Consider the following 14,185-nt stretch of genomic DNA (forward strand, 5'->3'; position numbering starts at 1 on the left):
TTTAACATATTTTTGTTCTCTTTTGATGTTATAACATCAATTAGAATGGTGAAATTAATTAAATAACAATTATCTAGCCAATAGTAAGGAATCAAATTATTTATTCTGCAAAGAGCAGAATATATGAAGCTGTTTGAAAGGAGATGTATTAATACAACAACAGTATCTTTCAGGGCTAAATAATCTGTTTAATGTAGTATTTCAATTCAATTACATTAAAGCATTTATTGAACTTTCCTGTTTCGTGGCAGCCCAAGCTGGGTGGATGAATATGTCAATTAAAATGGCAATAAAAAACTGTGCAAAATTTACAGAGTGAAATAAGGGACAGAACTCTTGGGAGGGATGTTTGAATTTCCTAAAGTTAAAATATTAAGTATGCTAAAATGATCCTGGATATGAGAGACGTTAAATCTGCTCAAGAAGTACAATTATTAGATGATTTATATGAAAAATTTCTAGACCGCTGGTTCAAATAGCTAAACCATTTTAAAACATATAAAATGTAATGGAAGATTGTGTAGCAATATAAAGCTGTGACATCATAACAGCTCCAAACAATTTAATTCCTGCAACCAAAAGAGAAAATGCTGGAAAATTCCAGCAGATCTAGCAGCATCCATAAGGAGAGAAAAGAGCTGACATTTCAAGTCCAGGTGACCCTTTGTCAAAGAGCTTTAGTCAGGGGCTGCTATGCTGGTAAATTGGGAAGCTGCCTCATTGGATTCAGCATCAGTTCATCCAATTTTAATAAGTTCCCTGAGCACAGGGATGTGCTGATTGCAGGTGGATAGAGCGTTGGAATTGCTGCTGGGCGGAGAATTGGGATTGCTGCTGCTCTCGAAAGACTGCTATTGTTTGAAACTTATATTGACTGCTCTTCTGCCGAGAAAACTAATATTTCACTAAATAACAAGTTCAAGAACTGCCAGTGTGAGAACTGCCTACTTTGAACACACAACCTATGATTTGTTGGAAGAATTAAGGGAAAGGGAGGACAGAGTACCCCTTCCAAAGTCAATGCGCAGCATACTCAGCAGGAGTTTGCCTTGAGAGTCAATGCTGTCTCTAATATCCATTGACTAAAAGGGGTAGAGGAGAAAGGTTTGTGTTAGGATCAGGAAGAAAACTTCTGTGTGCTGAGTAGTCATTCTTTCACATAAATTGGAATGTGGGCTGGATTGGGCTGCACTTTTTTATTCATTCGTGGGATGTGGGTGTCACTGGCTAGGGCAGCATTTGTTGCCCAGTCCTAGTAGCCCTTGAGAAGGAGGGGATGAGCTGCCTTCTTGAACCCGCTGCAATTCCTGAGGTGTCGGTGCAGTTAGGAACAGAATTCCAGGATTCTGACCCAGTGACAGTGAAGGAACAGCGATGTATTTCCAGGTCAAGATGGTGTGTGGCCCAGAGGGGAACTTTCAGGCAATTTTCCATATGACCAAGTAGATGCCAATATTGTAACTGTACTGGAACAACATGAATAGGGGTGCTGCAAGTTCTGGAGTACAAGTCTTCAATGCTATTGCTAGAATATTGTCAAGGTCCATAGCCATTTGCAGTACTCAGTATCTTCAGCCATTTCTTGATATCACATGGAGTGAATCAAAATGGACAAAGACTAGTATCTGGGAACCTTCAGAGGAGGCTGATGAATGGCACGAGGCGGGAGGGAGGTTGCCGGGGGTGGTGGACCAGTAGGGGCTGCATAGAGGACCAGCGATAGGTGGAGGCTAGGGAGAATCTTAATCATGTCTTAGTTGGCTTAGCCACAATCACCACCATTTAGATTCCATTTGTCTTTTTGTCTATGACATCTTTGTCAATCTCTCCCTGGCCTCCACCTATCGCTGTCCCTCTATTTAGCCTGTTCTGCTCTACCAACATTCCCTCCTACAACAGCAGTGTAAATCTCAACCTATTTCCAGTTTTCTTTAGCTCTATTCTCTCTCCACTGGCGCTGTCAGACCTGCTGAGATTTTCCAGCATTTTCTGTTTTTGTTTCAGATTGCAGCATCCACAGGATTTTATTTTTATATTGAAGACTCCAACTGTCCTGGCCAATATTTATTCCTCAACAAACATCACTAATACAGATAAACCTGTTATTTATCTCATTGGTGTCTGTAGGGATACTAAATGTATGTAATTTTGCTGCTGTATTTCCTACATTACAACAGTGATCACACTTCAAAATTACTTTATTGGCAACAAAGCATGTCAGAATTTCCTGAAGTGGTGAAGGCACGCATAAAAATTCAAATTCTTGCTTCATGATGCGTGATGCCCCCAGATGATGTTACTGAGGCAAGGAGGAAACTGGCCTATCACACAAATAGCCAAACGCAAAATGATCTACCTCACAGGATCAGAGTATTAGAGTGAAGCACTCGGCAGCACTTAGGAGGACCTATTGGAGGAGTCAGCAGACAGACAGCCAGCAAGAGGAAGAGGCAGGTGGATGCAGACTCACAGGAACTTATTAATGGTTAGAAGTGTTTCATGCAGTGTTTTGCTAATTCTCAGAGCTCTGTATATGGGTCAGAGATGTTCCAGAAGTGAGGGTTTGATATCAATGCAGATTCTGCTGTCCGCTACAGAATGAGTACAAATGCCACAGCCATCAACAGTGAACTCTCCTCACCTGAAATATTAGCCTGTTACGTTTCCTGCATTTTATGTTTCAGATTTAATGCATCTGCAGTATTTTACCTTTTGTTAAATATTTTGAATTATCAAATAGGGTGCACCCTGATTATTGTCCAATTCAGTAATGTTCTGGAATTCAGTGAGCGTCCCAACATCACCCATGAGCTTGACAATTCCAACATCACATCCAACCAGGCACTTGGATGATTTGGGGTCCCCAGTTTACACCCGTATTGAAATTTGAATTGAATTGAATTTTCTTCCATATTAGTTCCACCAGGTTTGTGCACACTCCGCACTCCTTGAAGACGAACATCTCGCCAAGGCCACTCCCACACCCCCACTTCTTGCTTTCAAACAACCGCACAACCTCAAACAGACCATTGTCCGCAGCAAACTACCCAGTCTTCAGGAGAACAGTGACCATGACACCACACAACCCTGCCACAACAACCTCTACAAGACATGCCGGATCATCGACACGGATGCCATCATCTCACGTGAGAACACCATCCACCAGGTACATGGTACATACACTTGCAACTCGGCCAACGTTGTCTACCTGATAAGCTGCAGGAAAGGATGTTTCGAGGCATGGTACTTTGGGGAAACTATGCAGACGCTACGACAACGGATGAATGAACATTGCTCAACAATCACCAGGCAAGCGTGTTCTCTTCCTGTTGAGGAACACTTCAGCAGTCATGGGCATTCGACCTCTGATCTTCAGGTAAGCATTCTCCAAGGTCAGCAGAGACTGATAGCCAAGTTCAGTACACATGAGGATGGCCTCAACCAGGATCTTGGGTTCCTTTCACACTATCTGTAACCCCACGACTTGCCTAGGCTTGTAAATTGTCACTAACTGTCTTGGCTGGAGACAACGCGCATCTCTTCAACCTGTGCTTAACCCTCTCTCCACTCACATTGTCTGTATCTTTAAGACTTGGTTGCCTGTGAAGACTCGCATTCCATCATTATTTTGTAAACTGATTTCTATCTTTATATGCCCTGTTTGTGAACTGAAATCCCATTCATCTGATGAAAGGGCAGTGCTCCAAAAGTTAGTGTCCTGCACTACCAAATAAACCTGTTGGACTTTAACCTGGTGTTGTGAGACTTCTTACTGTGTTTACCCCAGTCCAACGCCAGTATCTCCACATCATTTCTCCCACATGCCAAAGATGTGTGGGTTAGGTTGATCTGCCATGGTAAATTACCCCTTCGTGTCAGGGGGACCAGCAGGGTAAATACATGGGGTTATAGGGACAGGGCTTGGGTGGGATTGTTGTCAGTGCAGGTTCTATGGGCTGAATTGCTTCCTTCTGCACAGTAGGGATTCTATGATAATTACAAATCCCCAAGGCCAGATGGCATCTGTCCTAGATTACTGAGAGAGACAAGAGATGAAATTGCTGGGCCTCTAACAGAAATCTTTGTTTCTTCATTGGACACAGGTGAGGTCTCAGAGGACTGGAGGATAGCAAATGTGATCCCGTTATTTAAGACGGGTAGGAAGGATAGCCCAGGTAATTATAGGCCAGTGAGCTTGATGTCTGTGGTAGGGAAATTGTTGAAGATTTTAGAGATAGGATCTATACACATTTAGAACTGAATAGTCTCATTAGCGATAGACAACATGGTTTTGTACGAAGGAGGCCATGCCAAAATTTGGTTGAGTTTTTTGAGGAGGTGACAAAAATGATTGATGAGGGAAGGGCCGTGGATGTTGTCTACGTGGATTTTAGAAAAGCATTTGACAAGGTCCCTCATGGCAGGCTGGTGCAAAAGGTTAAATCTCATGGGATCAAAGGTGAACTAGCTAAGATGGGTACAGAACTGACTTGACCATAGAAGTCATGATGTGGAGATGCTGGCGTTGGACGGGGGTAAACACAATAAGAAGTCTCACAACACCAGGTTAAAGTCCAACAAGTTTACTTGAAAGTAAACCCACAAGCTTTCAGAAACACTGTTCCTTTGTCAGGTGTGTGGAAGAAATTTCCACACACCTGACAAAGGAATAGCGTTTCCAAAAGCTTGTGGGTTTATTTTCAAGTAAACTTGTTGGACTTTAACCTGGTGTTGTGAGACTTCTTATCATGTTGGCCATAGAAGACAGAGGGTAGCAGTGGATGGTCTTTTTCTGATTGGAGGTCTGTGACTAGTGGTGTTCCGCAGGGCTCTGTACTGGCACCTCTGCTGTTCGTGATATATGTAAATGATTTGGAAGATGATGTAGCTGGTCTGATTAGTAAGTTTGTGGACGACACAAAGATTGCTGGTGCTGCGGATAGCGATGAACACTGTCAGAGATTACAGCAGAATATAGATAGGCTGGAAAATTGGGCAGAAGAATGGCACATGGAATTTAATCCAGATAAATGCAAAGTGATGCATTTTGGTAGATTTAATGCAGGGGGGAGCTTTACAATAAATGGCAGAACCATCAGGAGTATAGACACAGAGGGATCTGGGTGTGCAAGTCCACAGATCCTTAAAGGTGGCAGCACAGATGGAAAAGGCAGTGAAGAAGGCATATGGCATGCTTGCCTTTATTAGACAGGGTATAGAGTATAAAAGTTGGCATATGATGTTGCAGTTATGTAGAACATTGGTTATTTGGAATACTGCATCCAGTTCTGGTCGCCACACTACCGGAAGGATGTGGCGGCTTTGGAGAGAGTGCAAAAAAGGTTTACCAGTATGGAAGGTACTAGCTATGAGGTGAGATTGAGTAAACTAGGGTCATTCTGCCTGGAAAGATGGAAATTGAGGGGCAACCTAATAGAAGTTCATAAAATTATGAAGGGCGTAGATAGGGTGAACAGTTGAAAGCTTTTTCCCAGGTCAGAAATGACAAACACAAGGGGTCACAAGTTCAAGGTAAGGGGGGGCAAGGTTCAATACAGATATGCGGGGAACGGTTTTTACACAGAGGGTGGTGGGGGCCTGGAATGCACTACCAAGCAAGGCGGTTGAGGCAGACACGCTAGGATCATTTAAGACTTATCTAGATTGCCACATGAAGACTGAGAATAGAGGGATACAAACAGATGGTCTAGTTAGGAACACATGATCAGTGCAGGCTTGGAGGGCTGAAGGGCCTGTTCCCGTGCTGTATTGTTTTGTTCTTTACTGTCAATACCAAGTCAAAACTGTGACTGACTGCATCCTAAACAAATACATCATGTCAAACTTTAAGATATTAAGTAAGAAATAACTGAAGTTATGCAATACCTAGCAGTTATTTCCAATAATGTAGTGTAAATAATTCGAAAAAGGAAGTGCATATTTACTTGAGCAGCATTTTAACACTCTGAATATCGACATTCTTAACCTTTCCAAAAAGTACAGTTGTTTCACATAACATTTGCAAAAACGTGCTCTGTTACATTTTTAATACTAAATGTTATAAGGTATATTTAAAGAAAAGTGCTATAAACGTTTCATTAGTTTTCAGAATGAAATCAAGAATAGTTTCTTTCCTGTAGTGAAATCCCCGATTACGTAGCATCAAGAAGGAATAAATTCCTAAACAGGTTGAAATTATCCAGTTTTCAATGATGATAGTAAATAAATCACATCACCTATGTTGCAAATACTGACGGTTTCTACGTTGAGTCAAGCATTAATTAACATATTTCTATTTGAAACCAGGAAAGTGCTGGTGAGCTTTTAGGAGGGAATCCACTGTGAGAGAAAAACTAATCCAACTAGAAAAACAAATAAGCGCTCTGCCAAGATAGGGAATGAACTATTCACACTGGGGATTACAGCATCTTGACATTTCAGAAAGGGATTAAAAAAATCATAAATGAAGATAAATGGTTTAATGGCTTACACAGTCAAAGAAAGCTCCATTGTTCTGAAGCCCTCTTGTTTTACCGATACAGAGAATTTTAACAATAATACAAACACACACTTGTTTTGTTTGTGGTTCTAAGCTGAATATGACTCCTGAAAGTCTGCTTAAGGAGCATGAACAGAGAAGACTATTTCTTCTCAAATCTCTGGCATTAGGCCTGTTCGCCCAAGAACTTGTGAAGTTGTTTGTCCATCAGATTAGCACTATCAAACTTTTAAAATGACAGACACACCAGTGGGACAATGTTACACCCTTTCTGTCTCGCTATTAAGAGTACTTGTCTGTTCCCAAAGGAACACATTAAGCCTGCCAAAAGGACGTTTGAATGTTGTAGGAAGATACTGCTTCTTTATTTTGAGCTGTGTGCAAAAGCTAAATATTTTAAAGACAACACATTTTAATTGCAGACAAAGTTTATATCTATTCTTTTGGAAGGACTCCAGAGTGTTTTTTTATAAGGCTGCCCGTTAGCTCTTCATAAGCTGAAGGCAGCCTTCAACAATTTTCTTTCCAATACTCTTCTACATTTGGTACAAAGCTGTCAGGGTAATTTTTAAGGATCAATCAAATCTGGATTCACTTTAAGCAAAATCTCTCCAGCCTGATAAATTTGAAGCACAATTTAGCAGACAGTTTCCCTTTCTTCTGATATTAACAGGCCTAATTACAAGTGATCAGAAATCTATTATAACAGTACTTCACAGCCAATTAATTATTTCAAAATGCGGTCATTGTTAATATAATGAAACGTGACAGTTAGATTGTTCATGCCAAGATCACAAGCAAATCAAATGATTGGTTGAGGGACAACCCTGGGAGAACTCCTCGTTCCCTGCCAAACATGCCACAGAATTTCTTTACGACCAGTATAACAGGCAGCAGAGTCTGAATGGAAAATACTGTCTCCTGCAATGTAGAACTACCTTAGCTTTAACCCAGTTTAGATGCTCAAGTGTATAAGTCAGTTGATTGTCACAAATCTCTTCACAGTAAGGCAAAAAGCAGTAAACAAAAACATGCCATTGTTTTGAGGTAGGCTAAGGTGGAAAAGTTTGGTTGTGGGGAGGAGGGAAGTGGCTGGAAGCAACAGAAGCAGCTGAACGGCTGATCTCAACCCGAGATTGAAAAAAGTGTATTGCATCATTTGTTGGAAACAAAAATACAAAGTACAGGGGAGAGGGGATTAAGGAGAGGATTGGTGGTAGACAAGAGAGGGTGGGGTATCTTTAGCTTTTTTGAATGATCATGGAGTATTTGAAGAGGAGCCTGAGGCTTGACATTGCTCTAAGGTAATGATTTCAATCTCTCAGACATACAGCATGCCTGGAGAAGGCAGTGTGGGAAGAGTAGCAAGTAGACTGGACAGACTTGGAATGCCTGTGGTGTCACATGTGGCTGTGTTGCTGAGCGAGTGACAGGTATGGCTGGAACAGAAGAATGCTAAGTCAGAATATCTGAACACTGAGAAAAGTTGAGTTGACTGATGGAAGCTTAAGTACTGTTGGCATCAGAAAATTCATTAAGGTTTACAAGAGAGACTTCTTTCCTGAGAAACTAAGATAACTTTAAATACATTTTTACATGTATTTGTTTGAATGAAACATTCAAGAACTGGGAATAATTTATCCCTTTATCCTGCAGACATTTTTGTCTGATGTACTTTTGTTAAAGCCAGAAAACATCTGACCAGAATCTGTAAGAAAAGATATCCATGAAATTAAAGATGAGGGGTATTAAAGCTCAGTGAGCATTCACTTCACCCAGTTTTCAGCACTGCAGAGAGAATGGAGTATATCCTCAAAAGAACAAATTTAACAAATTCTTGTCCAGAAGATTTTTGATAATATAGAAGAAAGAAACAGATCTGCATTCACATAGTGTCATAAGTCATCATTATGACATATGTATTAGAAACAGGAATGGGCCATTTGTTCCCTCAAGCCTGCTCTGTCATTCAATAAGATCATGGTTGATCAGATTGTGGCCTCAATTCCACATCCTGCCTACCCCCAATAACCTTTGACTTGCTCGTTATTTAAGAACCTATCTACCCCTACCTTAAAAATGTTCAATGATCTTGCTTCCACTGCTGTCTGGTTTATGTTCTTATGGAAAAGTATTTAAGGTGCTATTAATACCTATTTTTATTTGCACTATACTGCAGTTCCCATTTAAATATAATGCAACAACTGTGGATTTCTGTAAATGATAAATGGATAGCCTAAAAATCCCTACTTAAGGAAAACTGCATTTAGAAATAACTCACCAGCAAAGAACTTGGAGAACATCATAGCATTAAATGTAGCATCAAAAGTGTTCATGAATCAGCATCCCTGCAGGGAGATCATACATTCTACAGTCTTAGAGGGCACTTACTAATTCCTGGCTATCTTGCATCAGTGGTAGAAAAGTAGCCGTCAGTATGGTCATCTGATCTTTGCTCAAGTCTTGCCACAGACTAATCAACTGGATCAACAGCTGGGCGCCACTCTTGAGCCTGGTGAAAGCTTGGTACAAGTTGGCCTGATTCTCCTCCGTAGCATCAGCGAGAGCTGTAAGCTGAAACAAAGGCAACAGTATTTATATTATATTTATTCAAATAATAAACTTTACATTTTCAAAAGGAGCCCTTTGAAAAAGAATATGCTGCTGTTCACAGGGGTTCCATTAAAAATACTGGCAACGACACAAGGAAAAGGGAAAGGAAATTAAACTTTTATCAATGTCAACTAAAAGAATGCATGACATGATATCATACTGTTTGTAAAATGCCCTTTCAATGAACAAGGATTATAAATTTATACCAAAATCCACGTTACATTGCAAAGCTGCTGATCTGGAACATTTCAACAGTTCTCTCACAGTCAGGATCCTCCAGTCAATTTCCTGAACTGTGTGAGTGAGAAATCTCTTGACAGCTTCTAACCACCTGCCTGCTCAATGTCTGCATCTTTCTATTTGGCTTTTAATGCAGCCATTGACATGAGAGAAACGAGGCAGCTAGCCACTCCGAGAACCAGATTATTTTAGTATATCCCTCTCAGGGCCATTCTTTCTGAGAAATGGGTCAATAGGATACCAGCTGCTGTCACCCCCTTCTCAAGGGCAATTAGGGATGAGCAACAATTACTGCTCTTGTCAATGGTGCTCACATCTCATGGATCAACAGGAACATAAGTTATGCCATTAAAAACATTAAAGGAGGCATGAGTTATATGAAAAATGATTTGTGAACATGTTAATAATTTCCTCAGCTTGTTTTGTTTTACAAATGATGAATTTTGCTGAATATTGCTCACTTGAGCAAGTACATTTCAGGACTCTAAGAGAATCAAAGGACATTGGGATTATGATTAGCATAATCCAGCTGAATGGTGAATATTGCCAGCTGGATCCAGCACATTATGTTTTAACATGCTTCATACAAATGGCATTGAATTTCAAACCTTTTTTTGTGCTTGCTTTTAGCTTTATACACAGTAAAGTTGCCATTTATTGAACAAAAAATTAGGTCAGTAGCCCAGAGGTCACAAGCTCAAGTTGTAACATTGCAAAAGTTGTGAAACTGAATCCAATACCAGGTAAGTAACTACAAAATCTGTTGTTTGTTCAAAAAATCCATCTAGTTTACCAATGCTGTCTAGGTAAGAGAAAGGAAAATGCCAATCTTTCCAGTCCAACCAACAGGTAACTAGAGAGCTTTAAGTTTAACTTGGCAGTGTTGCTTGCTCGCATTTCAACAAACAAATTCTGTGCAGGATATCTGTAGATGTTTCACATCAAAAGCCTGGAGCTCAATTTCTTTAGCACTGGTACCCATTTATTGTGTACAACAATAAGTACAGCTCAGGTCTGCCTTCCATAACCACAGATCTCACATCCATTTTTAAAAAATTCTTTCACAGGGTGTAGATGTCGCCGGCCTGGACAGCATTTATTGTCCATACTAATTTCCTTTGAGAAAGTGGTGGTGAGCCACTAGCTGGAACTGCTGTGGTCCATATAGTGTAGGTACATCCACAATGCTGTGGGAGGGAGTTACAGGACTTTGACCCAATGACCTGTGATGAATGGAGATAAATTTGTCCTGTTCTGGTCTCCCCATGCTGACACAATAGTTAAGAAGGCCTACCAAAGCCTCTACTTTCTCAGAAGACTAAGGAAATTTGGCATGTCAGCTACAACTCTCACCAACTTTTACAGATACATCATAGAAAACATTCTTTATGGTTATATCATAGCTTGGTATGGCTCCTGCTCTACCCAAGATCGCAAGAAACTACAGAAGGTTGTGAATGTAGCCCAATCCTTCATGCAAACCAGCCTCCCATCCACTGACTCTGTCTACACTTCCCACTGCCTTGGCAAAGCAGCCAGCATAATCAAGGACCCTGGGCAGCCAGGACATTCTCTCTTCCACCTTCTTTCATCAGGAAAAAGATACAGAAATCTGAGGTCATGTACCCACCAACTCAAGAACAGCTTCTTCCCTGCAATCAGACTTTTGAATGGACTTCCCTTGCATTAAGTTGATCTTTCTCTACACCCTAGCTCTAACTGTAACACTACATTCTGCATTCTCTCCTTTCCTTCTCTATGAAAGGTATGCTTTGTCTGTATAGAGCGCAAGAAACAATACTTTTCACTGCATGTTAATACATGTGACAATAATAAATCAAATCAAATATTTCCATGCCAGGATTGTGTGAAGCTTGGTGGGGAATTTGCAGGTGATGTTCCCATGCATCTGCTGCCTTTTTCTTTCTTAGTGGTAAGGTTGCGAGTTTGGAAGGTGCTGTTGAAGGAACCTTGGTGAGTTTGTTAACACATCAAATGACTTCTTATTGTTGGTTTATATTCTAGCTGCCACTCTGTCTCTTACTCCAGTTATCATATTTACAACCCCAATAACCTGGCTTCCAGTACATAAGAAATATGACAGTGATACTACCCAAAAGTATTATAATTTATTGTTTTCTTGACACAAGCCTTTGCAGGGTTGACAAAGTTGGGTTTGCTGTTGTTGTTTCTGCTGACTACCAAAATCAATGCCACATGATCCAACCAACTTCATTCTGTTTTGTAGATTTTGTAGTGGCTTGATAAACTGAATGGCTTGATAAGCTTTTTCAACGGGAATTTAAGAGTTATCCACGTATCTGTGGGTCTGGGGTTACACATAAGCCAGATTACATAAGGACGGAAGATTCCCCTTCCCTAAAGGACATGTATCACAGCTGGTGCAAGGACTTTGCGGGAACACTTTTGTTAGCATTTGGGCAGATTGCCACCTAGCACCAGGCAATGAGACAGCTACTTATCAGTTTTAAAGGAGAAATGGCACATATTAGAGTCTAAAGAAGAACACTGGTTTGCAAATCTAGTGCTGAAAGAAGATAGAAATAAAAATAATCTGGACACCTGCTGCAAGACAAAAAAAATGGGCTGAAAGGTCTTTGGTGATTTCAGGGTCCTAACCAAACAGGTGAATCTATAATGCAATTTGTGAAAATTGTTTGGATAAACTTGAGTTGATCTGAATGGGATCCATAGTGTAAATATCTACATTAAAATTTCAAGAACATTACAGAAGGTACATAAAAGGTTAGCACAGGAGGTCACATGGTGAAGGTGCCGGTTTGGAGAAGGGGGGGTGCTGTGTTTTCATGAGCTCTGGTGCTGTTCCTCTTTGATCCTTTTTATTTGTCCCAGTACACAACCTGTAATTGGCTGATCCTGATATATATAAATGGTCTGTGTAATGTTTGTGGAAGACCCTGGTTGCTTTTTTGGACTATAGGAGCTGAACTGGATCGAGGAGGTCCTTGTTTGTGTAATGTCATTGATCTGCCTCGTAACAGCAGGAACAAGAATTTAACAAGGAACGATTAGGATACGATTTGCCATCAACAGACAAAAACCTGCATAGCATTCAAACAGAATGATAATATGCAACCTTTCAAATAACAGGATTAGCAGCCATCCAGACAGAATCAGGTATAAATAGCTATATCATCAGAAAACAGCTTATCTAGATGACTCAAAGATTACTGGATGTATACAGATTCTAATTTTGAGAGTCACAGAATGCGAGACGTACAGACAGCCCTCATACACAAAGGGGAGAATCAAAGAGGAACCAAGATATAATTGCCAGCAACTGCAGAAACAGGCAGGTCAGTTTAACACCAAACAGCCAAGAGGCACTGTAACATCTCACAGCTGAAAGACCATTTTAACTTCTAAGAATTCTTAGAGCCAAGACTGTGCAGAAACCTTCGTAATCAACTGTGGCACAGTGGTTTGCACTGTTGCCTCACAGTGGCGAGTACTCAGGTTTGATTCCGGCCTTGGGTGACTCTTTGTATGGAGATTGCACATTCTCCCAGTATCTGTGTGAATTTCCTCCGGGTACTCTGGTTTTCTCCTGCAGTCCAAGATGTGTAGGTTACCCATGGTAAGTGCACGGGGTTACAGGGATGGGGCGGGCCTGAGTAAGGTGCTCTTTTGGAGAGTCGGTGCAGACTCAATGGGCTGAATGGCCTCCTTCTGCACTATAGGAATTCTATGGTTAAATATCTTTGTTGGACCAGAAAAAAACATTTTCCAGACCTGATCACCCATCTGGTATTCTGTGGTAACTATAAACTGGATATAACCGATAGATTTATTTAATTTGTATAGTATCTGGGAGCGAGAAGGTCTTACAAGTTTGGGATCATAAATATATATACATTGGAATAATTTCTACATGAACAGTGTGTGTATTTAGTAATTCATATATTAAATTGCGTTACAGTATTATAGTCCTATTTGTGTGCATTTGTCTTTTCTTTAATAGTCTTCAGTAATCGTTATACAACAACTAGGCTGGTTATTCTCACTGGGGTTTCATGTGACTCCTCACACCATTCCAAAAAAAACTATAAACGACCGCAAACCAGTGTTTCAAGTTGGGATGCCCTTGCAAGTAGCATCCATGTGATTTGTGACAGTGATGCAGTTGTAGCTGACTTGGGTGGGGCCCAGTTCACAGTGGCCGCATCACCAGTGGGCAGGCCAATGTTTAGGAGGTGCTGTTGGTGCCAAGATTAAGACTGTTCTCGTGAACAAAAGGGTGGAGGACATGTTTCTTTAGCCAGGGGCTGGCCTCTCTGGGAGTGCTAGAGTGAGTTGTGTGTCTTGGGGGTTGAACAATGGATGTTTGGTTGGTGTTTTTTGTATGCTGTGATCCTTGCATTTGCACAGAAGGCGTACATTCTTTTGCAGAACCCTTCACTTTGATTGTAGAGGGGATGAGTGGCACCACATTGAGATGGTGGGTGGATGGATGGACGGACATGAAGATGGTTGCTATGGACTCAGGTTCCCATTTTGGGTTGGGTGGGCTTCCCCCTTTGGAGCTTTTGGTATGTTTTTCTTTGTTTTCTGTTGATTATTCTGGGTCCAAGAGATCCTGTGCTTGTCCGATGGTGATGCAGACAGACTGGACATCCTGGAGTGAACCAAAATTCTTTTTCTTTCCGTTGAGGCTTCAGGCCAATGGGAGTGCGAGGGAGAAATGCACATCTGAGCACGGTTAATGGGTTTTTGAGTTTAACGTTTCTGTTTTGCTGCTCATGTGGGATGGGTGGGGATTTGCGTACATTATGGCACCATCTTTTCATGGCC

The 14,185-nt window shown here is 41.0% G+C and overlaps 1 protein-coding gene across 4 annotated transcripts in view; it reads right to left on the reverse strand.

Annotated features, from left to right (window-relative positions):
* bbs9 (Bardet-Biedl syndrome 9) overlaps window positions 1-14,185 on the reverse strand; it is a 387,401-nt gene that overhangs the window by 148,374 nt on the left and 224,842 nt on the right. For all 4 annotated transcript variants that reach the window (XM_080193988.1, XM_080193989.1, XM_080193987.1 and 1 more), the window contains one exon: window positions 8,891-9,073. In XM_080193988.1, the coding sequence (XP_080050114.1) occupies window positions 8,891-9,073 (183 nt within the window). The remainder of the gene's footprint in view (window positions 1-8,890; window positions 9,074-14,185) is intronic.

Source organism: Carcharhinus amblyrhynchos, chromosome 8, assembly GCF_965287045.1.
Source record: "Carcharhinus amblyrhynchos chromosome 8, sCarAmb.v2.hapA, whole genome shotgun sequence".
Lineage (NCBI taxonomy): Eukaryota > Metazoa > Chordata > Chondrichthyes > Carcharhiniformes > Carcharhinidae > Carcharhinus > Carcharhinus amblyrhynchos.